The 19,279-nt window shown below is 35.9% G+C and overlaps 3 protein-coding genes and 1 long non-coding RNA gene across 4 annotated transcripts; 2 read left to right on the forward strand and 2 right to left on the reverse strand.

Moving 5' to 3' along the window:
- Positions 1–950: 950 nt before the first annotated feature.
- Positions 951–7,565, reverse strand: LOC127565249 (uncharacterized). Its single transcript, XR_007954620.1, has 2 exons — positions 7,536–7,565; positions 951–1,331 (listed from the first exon to the last, which is right to left on the reverse strand). It is a non-coding gene; the product is annotated as an uncharacterized LOC127565249 (long non-coding RNA).
- LOC117564765 (eukaryotic translation initiation factor 4E-binding protein) lies at positions 4,860–5,920 on the forward strand. Its single transcript, XM_034243663.2, has 2 exons — positions 4,860–5,185; positions 5,399–5,920. The coding sequence occupies exons 1-2, from the start codon at positions 5,032–5,034 to the stop codon at positions 5,605–5,607; spliced, it is 363 nt and encodes a 120-aa protein (XP_034099554.1). The 5' UTR covers positions 4,860–5,031; the 3' UTR covers positions 5,608–5,920.
- On the forward strand, positions 7,110–8,114 carry LOC117564766 (eukaryotic translation initiation factor 4E-binding protein-like). Its single transcript, XM_034243664.2, has 2 exons — positions 7,110–7,445; positions 7,641–8,114. The coding sequence occupies exons 1-2, from the start codon at positions 7,292–7,294 to the stop codon at positions 7,847–7,849; spliced, it is 363 nt and encodes a 120-aa protein (XP_034099555.1). The 5' UTR covers positions 7,110–7,291; the 3' UTR covers positions 7,850–8,114.
- Positions 8,115–10,521: 2,407 nt separating this feature from the next.
- LOC117564121 (phosphatidylinositol 3-kinase regulatory subunit gamma) lies at positions 10,522–19,222 on the reverse strand. Its single transcript, XM_034242778.2, has 4 exons — positions 18,710–19,222; positions 18,304–18,485; positions 17,014–17,756; positions 10,522–13,330 (listed from the first exon to the last, which is right to left on the reverse strand). Coding segments are annotated over exons 1-4 (1,626 nt in total). The 5' UTR covers positions 18,711–19,222; the 3' UTR covers positions 10,522–12,630.
- Between the last annotated feature and the right edge of the window lie 57 nt (positions 19,223–19,279).

The following is a 19,279-nucleotide window of genomic DNA, read 5'->3' on the forward strand; positions in this document are numbered from 1 at the left end:
CCACTCATTTTTGTTTGACAGTTCTCGTTCGACTTTAAACCACTTCTATTGAATTGTCTATGTGTTATTAATAATTAAAACTTGCGTACATTGGCACTGACAGTTTAAACAAATTCTGATACGCTTTTGTTTTCTTAAAGTTTGCAGTTATTCTTATCACCAAACAATTAGAGTAATGTGAGATACAAGAAGAACTTTGCTTCACAAGAATTGTAAAGGTAACAAACCAGGAACCTTGTTAAGCAGAACTTATGTAAAGATGTCAAAACATGTGGGGGGAAACTACATATTACATGAGTGCAGTTCACTCTGCAATTAAATCCATAAATATCTGATGATAAGAATTGACCTTTTCCACAACATTTGTTTTGCCTTTTTTTTCCAGGAATTTGACGATCATCAAGATTAATTTAGGATAAGCTTGATCAATAACGGGGGGCTGGTGGAACTATTTGTTTGTTCAAGATATCGTCGTCATCGATTGTATTATTGCCATCAAAAAAAACAGACCAAGTTCATGAACCTCTCGCTCCCGCATTTCTCGTGTGGCTGAAAAAGTGGGAAGTTCATTGTTCGTCGTGAAGGTTTCAAGTTCGATTCAAGAAATTTCCATAGATTCTGTTTCAGTTTATTTGTTTGTTTGTGGCTTTCTTTGCATCATACTCCCCATGCATTATTGATGTGTCGCAATGCAAACATTAAAAAACGAAACTGAAAGCGAACAGATATGCTTAACTTTTTCTCATTTTTTTTTATCAAAACAATCGCATCGATTTGTGGTGTATATAAAAGAAATTGTGCACTTCCCTTATCAGTTTTGACTATTGAACTTTCGCGGATGTCTTTACTTTTATTTTAGTCTAGTCATTATGTAGATTGGAGGAATGACTTGCGTTTGCGACATGCAGTCTGGATGACATAAAAAGGGCGTCAGGATCGAGACTTTTAAAAGGTTGCAAATACTTTCCAAGTCCAAGATTGAGATCTGCATCTGCGATTACGACGAGCTGCTGACTTATGAAGGTCTATGAAATTGCGACTTTTGTTTACGTTAGATATATTCTATTTTGTTTATTTTTGCATCACGTTGGTTGTTTTTCATATTTTCAATAAACAAAGTCAACTGATTCGCTTATTTTTTCTTTTTGTGCCTTTTGGCTATGGCATTATTGCGGCGGCTTTCGGGGCCGGCGTCATCTTAAATCACATACAAACAAATAAATATATGTTTTTTTTTTTTGGGGGGTTCCAATACAGATTCACTTGAGTATGTATGTGGGTCATCGACGCGTCGACGAAGAAGTTCAACAAAATGTGTTGCTTATAATACCCTGTAATTATAAAATAGTCTACCATTGATAAGAAAGTCGCAACATCAAATTAAAATTATCTGTATGGACTAATAAACCGGTATAAACATAATCTCTTCCCAGAAAGATTTGGGTTTCTTTAGTACTTTATCATTTTTAGTTGTTTTTTTAAATAAAAAAAAAACATACAAATGCAATACAATGATTCAGTTAAAATTTGTATTTAAATATAGCAAAGAAAATAGCATATCAAATCTTGAATTTTTATTAAAATAAACTGTCGCATCATTATAAAGATATAGTATAATAGATATAGGCACATAGTATTCTGGCTGCATTGTTTATAAACAAATTATCAATCTGGCAAAAATTACAAATATGACAAATGTGAATGGAATGAATAGACGGAATTCGTCTGAATTGATAAGTGCCACAAATGCTGGGAAAAATGATAAACGTATCAATATAGCAAAAACAAAGACATTATTCAAAATCAAAACAAATAGATTGGGAATCACGACGATTCTAGGGTATTTCATAGATCGTTACTCAGTGACAACTTGTTGATTAGCTTGTTTTATTCTGGTTTTTGCCTGAGAGCTGAGAGCGCTCTGCGCTTCATTCATAACAAACTATCAACGCATTGAATAGAAACGACTAAAATTAAAGATGCTAATATTATAAAAACAGATAGACAGACATTTAAATATATATAGAGACGGATAGATAGTACTTTTTAGAGCTGCCGCAACTGAAATGTGCAATTTCATCAGCCATGCCGAATTCACGAAAAACACATTTCGATTCGAGTGTCTGGCATCTTAAGGGACAGGGGGGGGGGGTGGAGTGCGCGTGTTTTTTGTTTGAGGGACGCTGCAGACGAGACGACGTTACCTGTGTCCCCATTTTTAGAATCGTACAACAAGTATTTCCCAAGACGCATTTCCCTTTTTTTTACAGCCACTGCGCAAGTACAAACAAAAAAGCGAAATTAAATCCAAACTGGTTTACTCTCAATCTGTAGAGAGGGGTTGATAAGTCGCATAAGGAAATAGAACAACAGAGAAAGAGAAAGAGTGCGAGAGAGTGTGCGCGAGAGAGGGAAAATTAACGCATAGGCAACCTGCACCCGCATAGCACGTAGGGCTGTTTTATGCTGTGGGCTACGTGCTAGATGACACGGCAAAACAGTTGTTCGATGTTCTACGCCAACTATGCTCATGCTCTGCCTGTCTTTGGGCTTGTTTATCACCTGATTTTTCGGGGTCAGCACTTAAGCATACGCACATTTAGAGATATGGATATTCCCCGTGCTCGATTTACCAGAGAATTAGGTTAATTGCAGAGGTGTAAATGAAAAGCATATTATCTACAATTGTTTTTAATAAATCTTAAATTTATGAAAAGGAAACGATCTACTTATAATAAACATTGATTCGAATGTAATGTATTTAAAATCTTACATCTTTTATTTATGAATGAGAAGCGATAAATACTTTATTATAAATATAATAATAATGAGGAGGAAACGATGTACTTATTATAAATATATGTAATGTGTTTAAAATCTTAAGAGGAAACGATGTACTTATTATAAATATTGATTCGCATGTAATGTATTTAAAATCTTACATCTTACATCTATAATCTATGAAAAAGAAGCGATATATATGTACTTTATTATAAATATAATAGTAATGAGGAGGAAACGATGTACTTGTTATAATCATTGATTCAAAATGTAATGCGCTTAAAATCTTTATATACTTTATTATAAATAATATATATATTATTATATAATAATAATAAATATTGATTTATATACTCTATTTTAAATAGTGTTTTGAGTCCAAATACTAGCTTATGAAATCATATTGCTTGTGTTTTTTTTATTAATCTTATCCAGTAACGTGACAATTAATTGTTTACAAAATAAAAATAGTCATGAAAATTCATTTTCATATTGTGATTCACAGCATTATTCAAACGGAATCTTATCGATCAACTTTGAGAGATACTGAAATATTTGAAATGTAATTTTTAAGCCCAAAAAATGACTTTATTTATTTATTCAATTATGCTTACATTTAAAGTAATTTAAATATAAATAAAGAACTCAAAAAGTAATGGAATTCTCGAGTAATTTTTTCTATTTTATTTTTAGAAAAATTAGTAACATTCATAAGAAATTATAAAAATGATGAAAAATGCTGTTGTTATAGAAAAACAGCTAAGAAAACAAAAGCTTCCACGAATTGTTGCTGTCAAATAATTCATAGCAAACACGACTGCATGCCAATATTTTCTTTATGGATGGAAAACTTTAGTTCTTATATGTATAGTATAGTTCTATGCACTTAATTAGCTGTCCACGGAATCATCACGCATCCATTGAAATCAAGGCCATGCAAAAAGTGTCGATGCCACAGATCTGTCCGATGTTTATAATAAATTAAAGCACGTGGCATTAGTTTTGTCCTTGTTCCATAGATATTCTTAGCGTCAGTATCTGAGTTCGTGGGCGTTACGTGTGACATCTATTGTCCCACATCGACATCGACATCGACAAAGCTAGCTATAGATCTTTAAGGGGGTCTCACACGTGGCGCTATTACAGCAAAAAGATCCCATCAAGATCAACAAGATCAGCAATTAAAACACTATGGCCAATGGCCAAAAGCTGCAAACTACGTCGAATTTCGAATTCCCACGTAAATCGCAAACATTTTACATGCGTCTCTTCTCTACACTTCTCTACACTCGCAGCTTTGTAGAGAACGCCCCAAGTGTCGTCAATAGCGCCCCCGCACGTTGTGATCAATGTGGAGACTCGTGCCGTACAATTAATTGATATGCTCACTCCATACATACATACGTCAGCAGCAATTAGCCGGCGAGCAGCAGGCAACGTGTCTTTATGCTAATAAATCGTTTATTCGTCGTTCGCCGCATAATTTTTGCGAGCATGCAAATTTTTTATTGAGTCATCCATCCAATGTTCTGCTGCAGCAGGGCAGCAATCGATATCAGGCATTATCGATCGATAGACACATTTTATGGATCTTGTTGTTTGTCTCCCAAGTATTTCTAAATAACTCTTGTTTACCAATAAATACAACAGCGATAAAGGTAAACACAGTATTAGAACCGGTCAACAAAAACCCGCTCCCGCTACCGCCGCTCAAGGCTGATATCGTCTCATTTCCCCACAATAACATCAAATGACTCGAACAGTCTGGGGCTGCAACCGCGAATGATATAGAAAACAAACACAACAACAATAACAGCAAAGTATGTGGTGAAGAACAAGCACAGTTGTCGCTTTGTACTACGCAAAAATTCAGTAGAAAAACAAAACAAGCAAAAAAACAAAAACATCAGCCGACCGCTACCCCAACTAAATACAGAGAAAGAGAGAGAGAGCACAAAAGCGGAGAGAGCATTCGTACGTGCAGGTGTATGTGTGTGTTGTTGTTTTGCTTGCCCACACTGAGTGAGAGAAAAGAGGAAGAGCGCTCAGTATAAATAGAGCTGCTCATTGCCGTTGGGTGTCAATTGGACTCGCTAAGCGAAACCGAGAACGTGGTGGACAACACAAAAAAAAGCAAAACAGCTGATAAGCCAACAACGCAATTTAACTCGCGCAATCCAAACAAAAATCGTTCGATTTACAAGTGCAATAATTTTACAAAAGTAAAGCAAACAATTTTCATAAACCAAAATGTCTGCATCACCTACTGCTCGTCAAGCCCTCAATCATATGCTGCCCATGGCCATGACCAAGACCAAGAAGATTGTTATTACGGACCCCATTCAAATGCCCGAAGTCTACTCATCGACTCCCGGTGGCACTCTCTACTCCACGACACCTGGCGGTAAGTTCACGAAACACGCCTCTCACACATTGTGTGAATCAGTCAGCAAAATTTCCTATTGATAACAGTCAAGTCTAAGCGAGAGCGATCACATGTGAGTCACGCTGCCATGTGCTCGCTTATCACCTGGACTGTGATTGCGACTGCAATTGCGACTGATGCAACCCTCAATGACATTGACTAATAGTTGTATTTCATTTCTTTCACTTACAGGCACTAAACTTATCTATGAGCGCACTTTCATGAAGAATCTGCGTGGTTCACCCTTGAGCCAAACGCCACCCAACAATATCCCCAGCTGCCTGCTGCGTGGCACACCCCGAACACCCTTCAGGAAGTGTGTCCCCATGCCCACCGAATTGGTGAAGAAGACGCAATCGCTAAAGATTGAGGAACAGGAACAGTTCCAGCTTGAACTGTAACCGAGATAGCGAAAAGCATTTCCCAATTCCAAGCAGCAAACTGCCAAAACTCATTTGCGCCATACTGCAACATCACGTTATTTATCAGACACCATCAACCTAGTTGTATTATTAGTGATAATTCTCAATCCCTCACATTTTACCAATTTATCACTAAATTACTCATTTAACTATTAAGTTTATAGTTCTTCCCGTCGATAGAGGCGATTGTTTTAGTTTTTAGTCATATTGACTGGATGTGTTCTTTGTATTTTATATTATACTATTATAGTTCTTAAGAAAAACTCAAATAAACAATACTACTTAAATCAAATACACGTTTTGATTATATTCATTTTATATATTATCAGCTAATGAACCTTGAGACGTTCTCTAATAAGTTATCAAAAGAAACTGCTTAAATGATTGCCACTTTACCTTGGCTCAAATCTATATGAAAGCATATTTTTGGGGGTTTGTTGAACTTCTGGAAATACCGGCCGGTTTTGTCAATAGAGAGAGAGAGAGAGGGAGAGAGTAGAGAAAATAAAATGCGTTTTCAAAAAACTGCGCAATTTGCATTCTATTCTTTTCAATTTCAACGCCTTTCCCCTTTTCAATAAACTGGTTTATGGAATATTCTACTCCATAATTTGTAAGATTAAATGCAGATAAAAACAACGTAGTCTGAAATATTCAATTTAAGTAGTCTTAAATATTATTAAAAGAAAGAACAGGATCAGGTCCATATGCAGACATTAAAGTAAATGACCGATTATCAAAGAAATTGACGAAAACTTAAGAAATTATCTTTCAGGGACATACTATTAAGTGACATTAAAATATATGACCGTTTATCAAATCAATCGCAGAGAAAACTTAACCAATTATGCGGTTTATCTCTCAGGGTCGAGAGATTAAATGCGCAAGAATAGATTGCCTTGCCTTTCTCTCTTTCTATTGGCAAAACTTTCCTATCTTTCTTTAGAAATGTTCAAGAACAAACAATTATACTAGACGAAATAATAATGTTTTACAACATTCTCTTATTAAGGGCTTGGGTAATCAGTAAATAATGCAGACTAAACAAATTAATCACATTTCTGATGCACGAGAAATATTAGAAAATACGACAAACACGGAAAAACATTTAGAAGTTCAAGTAGTTGAGAATTTGTAACCCTAGATAGGAAGGGATTAAGCTAATAATATATATTCTAGTCGCGATCCAGATGTTGTTTACAATGATAAACACATCCATAAATACGTACTTATTATTGTCCCTTTGTAAATTGAGCTTATTGATAGTACAGGCGCACCAATCAATCGGCTCAGTGAGAGCGCGAGCGAAAGAGAGATAGATAGATAGAGAGAGATTCCAACGGTGAGAGCGCATTGCAGTTACGCCATCGTGACACACGTGTGCTTGTATATGTATGTGTGAGTGCCCCTTTTGTTTTGTTTACGCTTCGAACGTCAGCAAGAGGAAGAGCGCGCAGTATAAATAGAGCTGCTCATTGTCATTGACTATCATATTGGACTCGCCCAGCGAACCGAGAACGTGGTGAATAAACGCCAGAAACAGCTGATAAGCCAACAACGCAATTTAACTCGCGCAACCAAAACAAAAGTCGTTCGATTGCGTCTTACAAGTGCAATAATTTTACAAAGTAAAAAGTTATAAAACTCAAAAAATAAAGCAAAGATGTCTGCATCACCTACTGCTCGTCAAGCCCTCAATCACGTGCTGCCCATGGCCATGGCCAAGACCAAGAAGATTGTTGTAACGGACCCCATTCAAATGCCCGAGGTCTACTCATCGACTCCCGGTGGCACTCTCTACTCCACGACACCTGGCGGTAAGTAGCCGAAGTATTTTGGCACATTGTGAATCAGTCACAAAATGTGTGATAACTGACTGTCTAGCCGAGCATTGTTATGTGACTCACCTGCTTGCGCAACTGTCTTATCACCTGGACTGCGTCTTCGTCTGATGCAAGAATTTCATTCGGCTCTTTGACTAATAGTTTATTTTCGTCACTTTTGTTGTGCAGGCACTAAATTAATCTATGAACGCACCTTCATGAAGAATCTTCGGGGTTCTCCGATGAGTCAAACGCCACCCAACAATATCCCCAGCTGCCTGCTGCGTGGCACACCCCGCTCTCCCTTCAGGAAGTGTGTTCCCGTGCCCACCGAATTGGAGAAGAAGACGCAATCGCTTAAGATCGAAGAACAGGAACAGTTCCAGTTGGAACTGTAAATGTGCCAGCGAAAAGCTTCCAAATTCCAAGCAGCTACTGCCAAATCTTCTCATATACTTTAGTTGTAGACTGATCTTAGCCGTATAGTTCATCACATAGTCGTTAAGTTTTTAATTTTGTATATAGAGGCGATTACTGATTTAGTCCGTCTTCAGTCATATTGATTGTATCATGCTCTCATCAATTGTATTTTATACCGTAAATTTAGCACTTAAACAACACTGACAATAAACAGTAAATAATATTGATAATTATCGGAACTGATCAACTTTGCTTTGATTATTTTGCTTTATCAGCTCGAGATACTTTCTAACAAATCGAGTTATCACCAAAAAGAAAAAAGTGAAAAAAACATAAACAAAAAGCTTTCAAATCACCTTGGCAATGTGCTCCATTTGTGTATTTTTGGGGTTTGTTGAACTGCCTGGAATTACCGGCCGGCACATGTCTGCTTTGGCGCCTATTATTAAGCACAAAATAATAACGAATACAACAACTAACGCTAGTGAGGGGGAGGGGGGGAATTTGCAAATATGCGCGTGGCAGTTGCTTGGCTCATAACCCACATTCTACATACACTCATATTTATTTACATAAATATAAGAACACTTATACAGATTTATGCGAAACGTGCGAGTGTGTGCACACCCATTTATTTATATATGTATAATACATACAAACATACGAAAATACATACTCACAGTTAAGAAACCGGCAGCGTGAACACAAAAAATAGATTTTAAACAACTGCGCAGTTTGCGAGAATCGCCCCCTCAGCGAACGCGTTTCGCATCACGCATTTTCTCTTGCCGGCGCACATGGGACGCCCAAAACAAAGCAGAACCGAAGCCGAAGTCGTCTAATGCGCATAATGCAAAATCCCAACAATGTGTCAACTATTTGTCAACTTACACACGCCCGCATACTCAAATGTATTGTACAGTCAAACAATAATCAAAATTCTAAATTCTTACAGAAACTTGCTTGATGTATGTATTTCACTGATTACACTTTCTTCTTTAATTATATATTTCGAAATTGCGAATTCGAAAAATAAATAACGGCATTTCATTCAAGCTGTTGGCAGTTCGAAAAATACCGAAGAAGATCTTGGTGCTTTTAGTATTTTAATACCAAAACGTTTATTCGCTGCTTCTCTGACACTGTGCTATGATTTGTTAATTGAAAACTCATTTCATGTTAACGTTGCTGGTAATCTGCCTATATAACCGTTCCCAATCTTTAACGAAGTAAAATTTAAATGGTTTTTTCACTTCAAACATTTTATTGTTAACTTTGCTGCTACGAACTTTTAAAGCGACACGCACGCAAAAAAGTATTGCATACTTTTGAGCGACAGCTAAAATGGTAAAAAGTGTCATTTGCCCGCGAAAGTTTAAAAAATGAGACTATTAAAATGAATACGACACAAACTAAATTATACATATATCACTACCAAAGCAATAGGAGAAAATTGTTTTATAGTGGTAAATTGCGTTGTTTTGAGAGCGCCTAAATAAAACGAATTTACTTAAATAATATATTTTGTCGATTCCAATTTTAGATTTTAAAAATATTTCAGAATAGTTAATTTGCCCAGTAAGCAAAATAGAATCACGTGATAAGAACAGTTGGGGTATTGTTGTAAAATGTTTGATGAATAAACCAAAATTTGATAAATTAAAGCATACCTTGAAAATGATTGCAGACAACAGATTCTTCACACTGAAGATTCCTCCAATCTGAATATATTCCAACTAAAATTAATGAATTAAATTTAAAAGATGATTCAGCCATATGTATGCTATGGAATACACTAACATTTATGCTGGCATTCTTTTAGCTATGAGAATGATGATAATGATGGATTTGGATAGCATGAGCTGATCTCGTGTGCGATTCGGTTTAGAGTTTTTTAATGTTTTTGTTGTCATTCATTTGGGAACAGAGGGCGCGTGATATCCATTGGATTCACTGACTCGGATCGCGTTTCGTTGAGCTAAGCAGAAGCTCAAGCTCAGCTCATCGGACTGAAGTGCGACCGCTTGCTTCCATTGAAAGAAGAAACCCGCTAAAACGAAGTCCACATGGAAGAGTAGAAGAAGTGTATGGCGAATTCTGTTTATATGCTCTTTTATTTTTTCATTTCATTTTCTTTTTTTCATATATATTTTCTTTTCTTTTTTCTTTTAGTTGTTTCTGTTTCGTTTTCGTTTTCATATTCTTTTTCCATTTGTTATTTACGAACATTCGTTTGCTTGTTGTTTTTTGTTTTGCTTTTTTAGACACAAATACAAATAGATACATACATATTTAAATTGTTCTCTCTAAAATCTACTACAAAAAATTGTTGTTTCTTATTTCTTGTTTTGTTGAACCAATTTTTGTGGCAGGTTAGCTCTTAAGATACTAAAACATACGGCATATCTATCTATGAATATACGTACATATAATATATATATTTCATATAAAAAATACAACAAATTTGCAATTCGTTATCAATTTGTCGGCTTAGCACAGCGCCTATAATGTTTTTTTGCTTGCCCATTGGGATTATTTGTTTATCGTTCACATTATGTTCTTCTCCAACTTTCCATCTAACATTTAATTATGGCAAAAACGTCATCTCGTTTTTCTTCATCTTCAGTTTCACAAAATGTAAAATACAAAGTTCATTTTTTTGTTTGTTTTGTTTCGTTTTTTTTTGTTGCTTTTTTTTAGTTATTTGAAAACGCATTTTACATACTAAATGTTTAAAACTTATAAAATACTACAACGTACGAGATCCGACGAAATCTCATAGCATTAGAAATAAAAAAAAATTATTATTATAAACAGATGAAATTATGCATTACATGTTAAATAAATTAAATTACAGTATTACGAATACATATACATATTTAATATATAAAAAAAATAATAATAATATATTGTGAGTGTTGCTGTTGTTGTTTCTTGTTGTAGGTGTTGTTGGTTTTTGTTTTTTTCTGTTGTGTTGTGTATGTTGTTGTCGTGTGTATAAAACAAATTGCCTGATTCTGAAGAAAATGTTGTAACAGGAAACGTGCACCGCAAAAGTAAATTCATTTTCATTTACATTTTGCGCGCACACCGAAAACTGTTTGCCCTTTCCAAAATATATTCACACTCTTCTTTCCAACAATGACGGGATTTCACATTTCTATTACTTTCAACTGTTAAACAAACACAAATTGCACAAAACTTAATAGTTAATTGATTTTGGAAAGAGCATGTAAAAAACGCATAGCAGGTGGGTTAAATATGCATAAATATATTACAAACTGAAGCTTCTCTTTGTTTTTTGCATATTGCAGCAGATTTCGATTATGGTTTTTTTTAATTCTTTTTTTTTTTTTTTTGTCTTTTTGTGGAGCATTTTTTAATGACCATCTTGCATTTTTTGTATAAATAACAAATGTAAAAAGTTTGTTTTCTTTTTTTGCCGATTGCACTTTTGTAGCTGCACGTGTGTGTGTGTGTGTGTTAGTGTACGTGTTGGTGTTTGTGTGTCTGTATTTGAAGTTGTATTTAAGGTATGCTGTCGTAAATGTTACGTTTTTAAGTAATATAAAACACACAAAAGGCTATAGAACTATAAGAGATGGTTTACAAAAAGAACCACGCACAAAAAAAAAAAAAACTAAACAAAAAATGATTATGATTATGATAAAGTAGCAACAGACAACTAACTGATCACATCGAGTAAACGTACCATACGTATTTTGTAAATTGTACTTAAAAACTATTTCAAAATCATTTAGACTCCGTAATATAACAACAAATAATTTGGTGGTCGGATTGGATTATCAAAATCTGCAAATATCGGCTGACCGATCGACCGAATTTCAAAAAAAGTAAACCTATATTTATATAGATATAGATATATATATGTTTTGTATATATACATAAATAAATATATACATGCATATATATTTATTTACTATGAACACGACAAAGAGTTTTTCATCTTTTTGTTTTTGTTTCCAGTTTAAGTTTTTAGTATTTAGTTTTCTTTCATTTTTGTTATCAGATCCGTTTTTCTTTTCAATCGGCAGCTGTAAAGGACGCGCAGCGTGCAAAGCTTAACCGATTTGAATGGGGAATAATTAATGTTATTTTTTTAATATACGATTAGTTGCCTATTACGTGGACCGTGCCACTTAATTTACATTAGCAGTTGGCCTGACGTTATCACTTATCAAGCGAAATGCATTTGTTAATTGTTACCAACAAAAAAGAAAAATTGAAAAAAAAAACGGAAAAAACGGAAAACACGTACACATATACATTATGGAGATATATAGATAGAAACACACAGATATAGTATACAAATATATATATATATATGTATATATATGTGTGTTATAAACAACATCAACATGATCACCAAATTACTTGTTACTGTTTCGTTTTTTAACGGTATTTTGTTTTTTTTTATCGCACGGGTCGATGGGACAGTTGAACTGTTCGCCATATCAAATCCCGAGCTTGGCCACTGCCATCACACAAAGAATTGTTGCATTATACGATTAAGAGAGATACGACACATTATATAGAGGGACACTGTGTTGGGGGTTGTGTTTTGGGGGTGGGGGGAAGATAGTGGGAATCAGTTGCATCGCAGATGATGAATCCTACATATGAGAGAATATAATTAGCTGAGCCTGAGGTTTATGGCCATGGACTTGAAGCACAGGGAGATTTTGTTTTGCAGTTTTGCCTGCATGCACATGCATCAATCAATCAATGAATCAATCGCCTATTGCGATGTGCTAAAATTGGAAGGCGATGTGGACGCGGGCGGTGTTTCGGTTTCGCTGCTACCCAGCGATGCATCCACCGTGTCATGGCCGCTATGATGGTGATGATCGCGCACTCTTGTCATTGGTATGGGCGCACTACTTGGCATAGCCATCGCTGCCGCTTGCAACGATGTCACTGCTGGCGGCGGCATTAGCTCCGTGGATTCCTGTGCCAGCCGCTCCTGTTCCTGTTCCAGCTCCAGCTCCTCCTGCATCTGTGCGAGAATATGCTGTTTATTCTGCACCCAATACAAGACGGGTGTGCGCAGCACTGTGGTCAGTGTATCGTTGTGCTCCTCCAGCGAATTGCTCGCATAATGCTCGACGAGTTTCTTCAGCGATGAATAGATATTGTATGGCGCCGCAAAGCCAAAGCCCGTCTCCGTCTCATAGATGATGCAGTGATGAATGCCCGCCTTGCAGACAATCGAGAGCGCATAGTGTCCGGCATCGCGTGCTCGTATCAGGAATGTGCCAGTCGGTGCCTCCTTCAGCAGCTCCTCGGCATCGCGTCGCTTGGCATCCTTGAGGAACCAGAGCGCCTCGTTGCGATGCGGCTGATTGGAGGCCTTCTCAAAGTATTGCTTCCACTGATCGAAACCCATCTCTAGTATAACATTCAGATCGTCTTCCGTTAGACCAAAGCCTTTCAGGCGCCTGCAAAGACGAGCAAGTGCGAAATGATATTTTTAGTCAAAAGATATTATTGCAATCAAGCAAGCAACCAAAGTGTTACTGCTACTGCGATAGCTACGTGCTCTTTGTCGTCGTGCTGTCTACAAATAAAAATATATAACAAAAAAATAACAACAACTCGATTCCAGACTAAGCGGCTAGGCGACTCTAGACTAATAGGTAATTTCATCATCCCGCTGACGAAGGGAACCGAGGTGCTGATGGTGGTGTGAGTTTTGACTCAACCCCCCCCCCCCCCCATTTTTTGCCATTTGTTCACAAAAAAATGAAATAAATGCATATAGAAATATATATGTATATATACACAATGAATATCTTTCTATATGTATAACTTATAAAAAAAAAAATACTCTTATCAGCCTTTGTGATGTCATCACAGTCTTGCTGGCGATTTTGGATCAAGACAAGCGACTTTTTTTTTTGCAAAACTCAACCACCAATGGAATAGATAAAGCAATGCGCCATTGCTCAATCGACACCCCACATATGTCTTTATTCTCTATGAATATGTGCGCCAATAAAAGGGAAGGCATTATAATACTCTTCTACATCCATACATATGCATATATATATACCATATATATGTGCAATCTTATCGAACCACTCGAATCGAATGACTATAACATTCGATTGCAGACCACAAATGATGATGCACTTTAAAAAGAGGACGTTTGATAAAAAACTATAATAACTTCCTTTCAACCACAAATATAATATATATGTGTATATATGCAGTTCTCTACACATTAATCGAATGATTATAATTGCTGTCTGAATGTGATGGCAAGAAAGCTATTTTCAGCATTATTATATGCGCTCTTATCGTTTTTGATAATAATCAAACATTTATAACAGAATAAGTGTAGCTCAAGGCTGAATATATAAGACGACAAATAAATGTGCCAAGCCTAGAGGATGTTTAGTTCACAGATAAAACTATTTAACTACTATATTTTGCTAATGCAAAACTTTATCGTTTTTGGTTTCGGGAAGCCATTGAGCTTTTTGATAAGATTCTAATACTTTCTAATGGAATTACTGGGTGAAACAACATTAGTGTTTGCTCTATTTATGGGAATATAAATAAAAAGAAAAAAAAAACTGAAAGGCAATTACTTATTAGGTAAAACTCTTTCATGACAGTTCTTATAGGTATTTCTTAATGACATTTCAATTATTACTCAATGAATTCTTATCGATTACTATTTTTTTATAACTTTTCTAAGAAGTCAATAAGGTACAACTATAAATTGTATTTAGAAGAGTTGAAATCTATTTATTTGGAAGGGAGCTTCATTAATCAATTAGTTACTTTTACTAATTGATCAAAACTTCTGTAAGAATTAAGTTCATAATAAAACGAAACCTCAAAGCATACTTTGATAGTTTCTTGTTTTTTAAATAGAGGAATCAAAATTATATTTAAAAGAGTTGAAACGCAATTTATTTATAATATTTGTTTTCAACTTTCAAAGAGGTTCCCTGAGGAATTCTCAATCCAATTCCAATTTGCAATCCTTACTCAATAAAGTCTTATCGTTTCAAATATTTAAAGAATGTTTCTATTTAGAAATCTACTTAAATCTATAAATAAAAAAACTATACTGTACTATAGTTTCTTAAAGAAATTCCTTGACGAAAACTGATTAATCAATATATATTATATAAGTGTAAGTGTCGACAGCAAAACTGCATTTGATAATAGTTCTACTTAAAGATCTTTTTGGTGATACTAAAGCTGCTCAGTTAATTCTCCCACTTAATTGTGATTGAACCGAGAAGCGCACATGGGATTGCGATTCGCACATTTAACGACCTCTCCAATGTGTTATCTGTCGCGGCCAGCAAAACTATTGCATGATTTTAATCGCTTTCCACGGACGACCTAGGTCTCATATACCCAAACTGCTTATGACGCAGGAATTCATAGAGTACAAGAGAGAAAGAGAGTGAGAGAGAGAGGGAACGGGAATGGGAGAATGTCCAAACAGAAGAATGAGAAACCACATGCCGCGAATCATGTATGCCACCATAATTGAGATGGGCTCGCTTAATCTTAATTAAAATAAAGACATTAAAAGAGCACAACAAAAAATGAAAAAAAAAGAAACAAAAGGTTTGCGAATATAAAATAAAGAAATGTCAAGCAAAAGGAAAAAGCAACAACAAAAAGTAGAAAAAAATTATTTTTTTTTTAAATACTCGGCAAACAATAATGCCCGTCAGCCAGATAACGATAGTGCCTCCTTATCTGGAGCTCCCAACAGAGGTATACTACGCACAGTGCGGAACATGACAATAGAAACCCCCCAAAAAACCAAAAAAAAACTCAACTCAACTCGACTCGACTCGCAGAGCAGCTGCGTTTAATACAATCATCGATGACAAAACCTCTTTTAAAATACAATGTAGCAAAGTGTAAAGCAAATTTCTTGTTGCTAGGCAAAAAAAAAAAAAAAAAAATAAAACGTCGACGTATTAAATTGCAAAGATTCCCACAAAAGATAAGCGAAATGTGTAATAAGACTGATAAATGTAAAAACGAGGTTCGGGTTTTCCTAGAGCTTTACGACGCCCAGTAACTAATCATTTTGAAACAGATAAAATTGTAGATAGTGCAAAAAAAATCGCCATGCAAACACATACAATAAAAGATGCGTTCCTAATATGGTTCAAGGTTCGACTAATTACCATAATCTTCATCATCATTATCGATGACGAACGCTAATAAGAAAATGTCACTAGACTTGCATTTAGTATATAAATTTCAATTGATTCTCCGAGATTGTATAATAAGTGTCATTTATTTTTGAAATTCAGTTCAAGTATTTGAATTACAGTTTGAGAACCAAAATAAGGAAGAATTGTACATGCATAATTCTTATGCAATATGAAAATCGCTTCACCATAAGATTGAACATTTATTTTTAAAATTGTCAACTTCAAGTTCAAGTAATTGAATTACAATTTTAGAACCGAAGACCCGAAAAAAAAAATCAAAATAAGGAAGAATTTGGCCTGCATAATTCTTATGCAATACGCAAGTCGCAAGTTGGTACCCTGCCTCAATTCTATAAGCCATAAGTTGATCATCATCAATTGTCGGGCCAGTCAGAAGATTTGGTTTCACAAAAACACATTACATGACGGGCACGTAGGCCACAGTCAGCGTGGCGAATTGAAAGCCGAAGCCAGACGAGCGGTTCTAAAATGCGGCAAAAGGCATTATTTCTATTATATAGTACACTATATGTATATATTTAAGTATATACTTATATATATTATATATGAAGTTTTATCGGTCAAACGAAGTAGCACCAGCAGCTCATGAATGCAGCCGAACCGCGTGCAAAATGAGCCAGAACTCTGCGGGGCATTAAAATTCCTTGGCTGGCATAAAAATTGCATGAAGCAAATGAATGTTTGTCTAACTGACTAAATGACTGACTGACTGAGTGATCAACTGACTGACTCTTCAGCTTGGAGTGCTGCTCGTCTGCTGACTCGACGGTAATCAGTTTTGGCACTTCAAATACTATATACAATATAGTACATGTGCAATGTAAATGACGTCAGTTCGATATGGAACTACTTAACAAAAAAAAAAAAAAATTAAATTAAATTAAATAAGAAGAGACACTCACTCAATGTGCTTGTCCTTGCGCAATTGCAATTCCTGTAGCTCCGGCTTGGTCGCATTAATCTGTCGCTCCAGCAACTGTTCCTCCTCCTTACGCGTCTTAATGTACAAATTCAGAGTTTCCATTTTATTGTGCATGCCCTCGAGATGGCATTTCAGTTTCGCCAGATTATCCTGCATATGTTCGTGCTCCTCCTCCCACTTGGCGATGTTGCAGCCACCCACATTGTTGACACCACCACCACCCACAATACTGCCGGTGGTGCCACCAGTCGTTGAACCCGTCGTCGTTGTGCCACCGCCAATATTCACCGGCTTGATCATGAACGATTCAATCAATGCAATTTGACTGCGAAACATTTTCTCGGCATTGCAGAACACGCTCTGATGCAACTTCTTTTCGACCAGCTCTTCGCGTATCTCATTGAATGCGGTCTTCTTCTGGTCGAGCGCCTGTTCGCGTTGCAACAACAGTTGGGAACAGCGTATAAATTCATCGCTTAGCAAGCGTATATCACCCTGAGGCTGTGCTTCATCATCGTCATAGGGACAATAGATGGGATTGCTGAGCGTTATGTCCAGCGTTTTATTGTACATTTTCAGTGAGTTGACTGTGTAATAGTTGATCATTTCCACAACCGAATTGAATGGATATTTCTCCACGAAATAATAGTTGCCATTCATGTGGCATATTTTGATCAGTTTCTCGTTGCCATCCTTCATCAGGGTCAATGTGTATTCACCTTTCTGCAAGTGCAAGACAGACGGGAAAAATATATATGTAATTGTTAATCGTTATTTTTAGTTTTGTTGATTTTTATATTCGCTACAACCGCATATTGGATTGAATGGGTATTCCAAACTAAGATCCAATAGGAAAAGTATATAGTAATACCTATTTCTGACAGTATTTAAAGAAAGTATCAAATGTGTTTCAACAATTGTTCACCATTCTTAAGAAACAAAATCGAAAAGTAGACTGTTCAATTTCGGTCTACTGGTTAGTTAATAAATTTTTTCGGATAATTTCATTGTGATCGAATAATAAGCTTTAAAGTTATTGAAGTTAAATGCAGTATTAAAGTTAGAATGCAGTATTTATTGTAATGTAAATGATACAAGTGCTGTCAATTTTAGATCTTGGCAAATAGGAATAAAGGCGAATCTACAATGTTTAGCTAGGTAACTCGCAGTCGAGCATCCTTGACTACAGCTTTCTTACTGGCATTTAATTTTGTTGTTGTTTTCTGGCAATAAGTAAATAGAGCTGCTGTGTGTAGTTAATTTTAATTACCTTGGCTTGCGCATCGCGCACTAAAAAACTGCCGTCCGGCTTGCCGTCCAACACATTTTTGGCCGCTTCTCGAGTGATGTTGCCCCAGTACCACGGTGCCGTGCGTAACAAATCCTTTTTTGGATCATGCACTGGTGGTGCCAGCGGGCTCATCGTTGAATAGTGCAGCGGCGAAGGAAGCACTAAAGAGAGAGATAGCAACAACAAAAATCATATTTATACATTAGTTTTAGTGTTTGCTGCTTAACACACACACACACATGTAACGCATATACATATGCATGTATTAGTGTAGCGGCTTTTGCTTGTTGCCAAGCGCCCCCGAAACGCATTTCAAATACGAATACGATTGGAAGCAAAGTAGCGACAATTTTTTTCTCTTTTTTGATCATTTTGCCATACTCACTTTTGGATGTGCTTCAATTCCAAAGAAAATATTAGCTGAAGTATTTCCTTAACTCGCACCGAAATACAACAAAATATTGTTGAGGTATTTTATTTTATTTTTGTTGTTTTCTATATATTACTTATTTTCACGCTTACAATTTACCGAGCACCATCTTTCTATTCTCAATTTTGCGATTCAACTGAGAAACTCGGAGCACACACACACTTGTATCACACTTATATACTCGCATACAATACACCTATATAAATCATACACACACACACACAGTAGCATACATATAGAGTAACTATAGTTAAAACAATTAACAGCAGCGTGCTGGAATCTCTCGGTTATTTAGGGAAGCGTACACAAATGCTGTATTTTCGTTGCAATATACTTTTGAAATTAATCACTGCAATTGTTTTGTGGTTTACTAATGTAGTAGTTAATAAGCAAATCACACAATCAGCACACCATTTCTTTTTTATGTGGATGAAATCGTCCTCAACACTGCGCTAGCAACTGGCACTGAATAGCATGTTGCTGTAATTTCACGCTGCGCAACACTATCGCTGAAATTTACTAAAA

Source organism: Drosophila albomicans, chromosome 2L (assembly GCF_009650485.2).
Source record: "Drosophila albomicans strain 15112-1751.03 chromosome 2L, ASM965048v2, whole genome shotgun sequence".
Lineage (NCBI taxonomy): Eukaryota > Metazoa > Arthropoda > Insecta > Diptera > Drosophilidae > Drosophila > Drosophila albomicans.

What these genes read in the sequence shown, in the direction of transcription:
- LOC117564765 (XM_034243663.2), top strand. Translation starts at nt 5,032, where the DNA reads ATGTCTGCATCACCTACTGCTCGTCAAGCCCTCAATCATATGCTGCCC. An exon ending in CTACTCCACGACACCTGGCG is followed by an intron (nt 5,186 to 5,398) that starts GTAAGTTCACGA and finishes TTTCACTTACAG; the next exon opens with GCACTAAACTTATCTATGAG.
- LOC117564766 (XM_034243664.2), top strand. Translation starts at nt 7,292, where the DNA reads ATGTCTGCATCACCTACTGCTCGTCAAGCCCTCAATCACGTGCTGCCC. An exon ending in CTACTCCACGACACCTGGCG is followed by an intron (nt 7,446 to 7,640) that starts GTAAGTAGCCGA and finishes TTTGTTGTGCAG; the next exon opens with GCACTAAATTAATCTATGAA.
- LOC117564121 (XM_034242778.2), bottom strand. An exon ending in TGCGCGATGCGCAAGCCAAG is followed by an intron (nt 17,757 to 18,303) that starts GTAATTAAAATT and finishes TTGCACTTGCAG; the next exon opens with AAAGGTGAATACACATTGAC. An exon ending in CGCAAGGACAAGCACATTGA is followed by an intron (nt 13,331 to 17,013) that starts GTGAGTGTCTCT and finishes TCGTCTTTGCAG; the next exon opens with GCGCCTGAAAGGCTTTGGTC.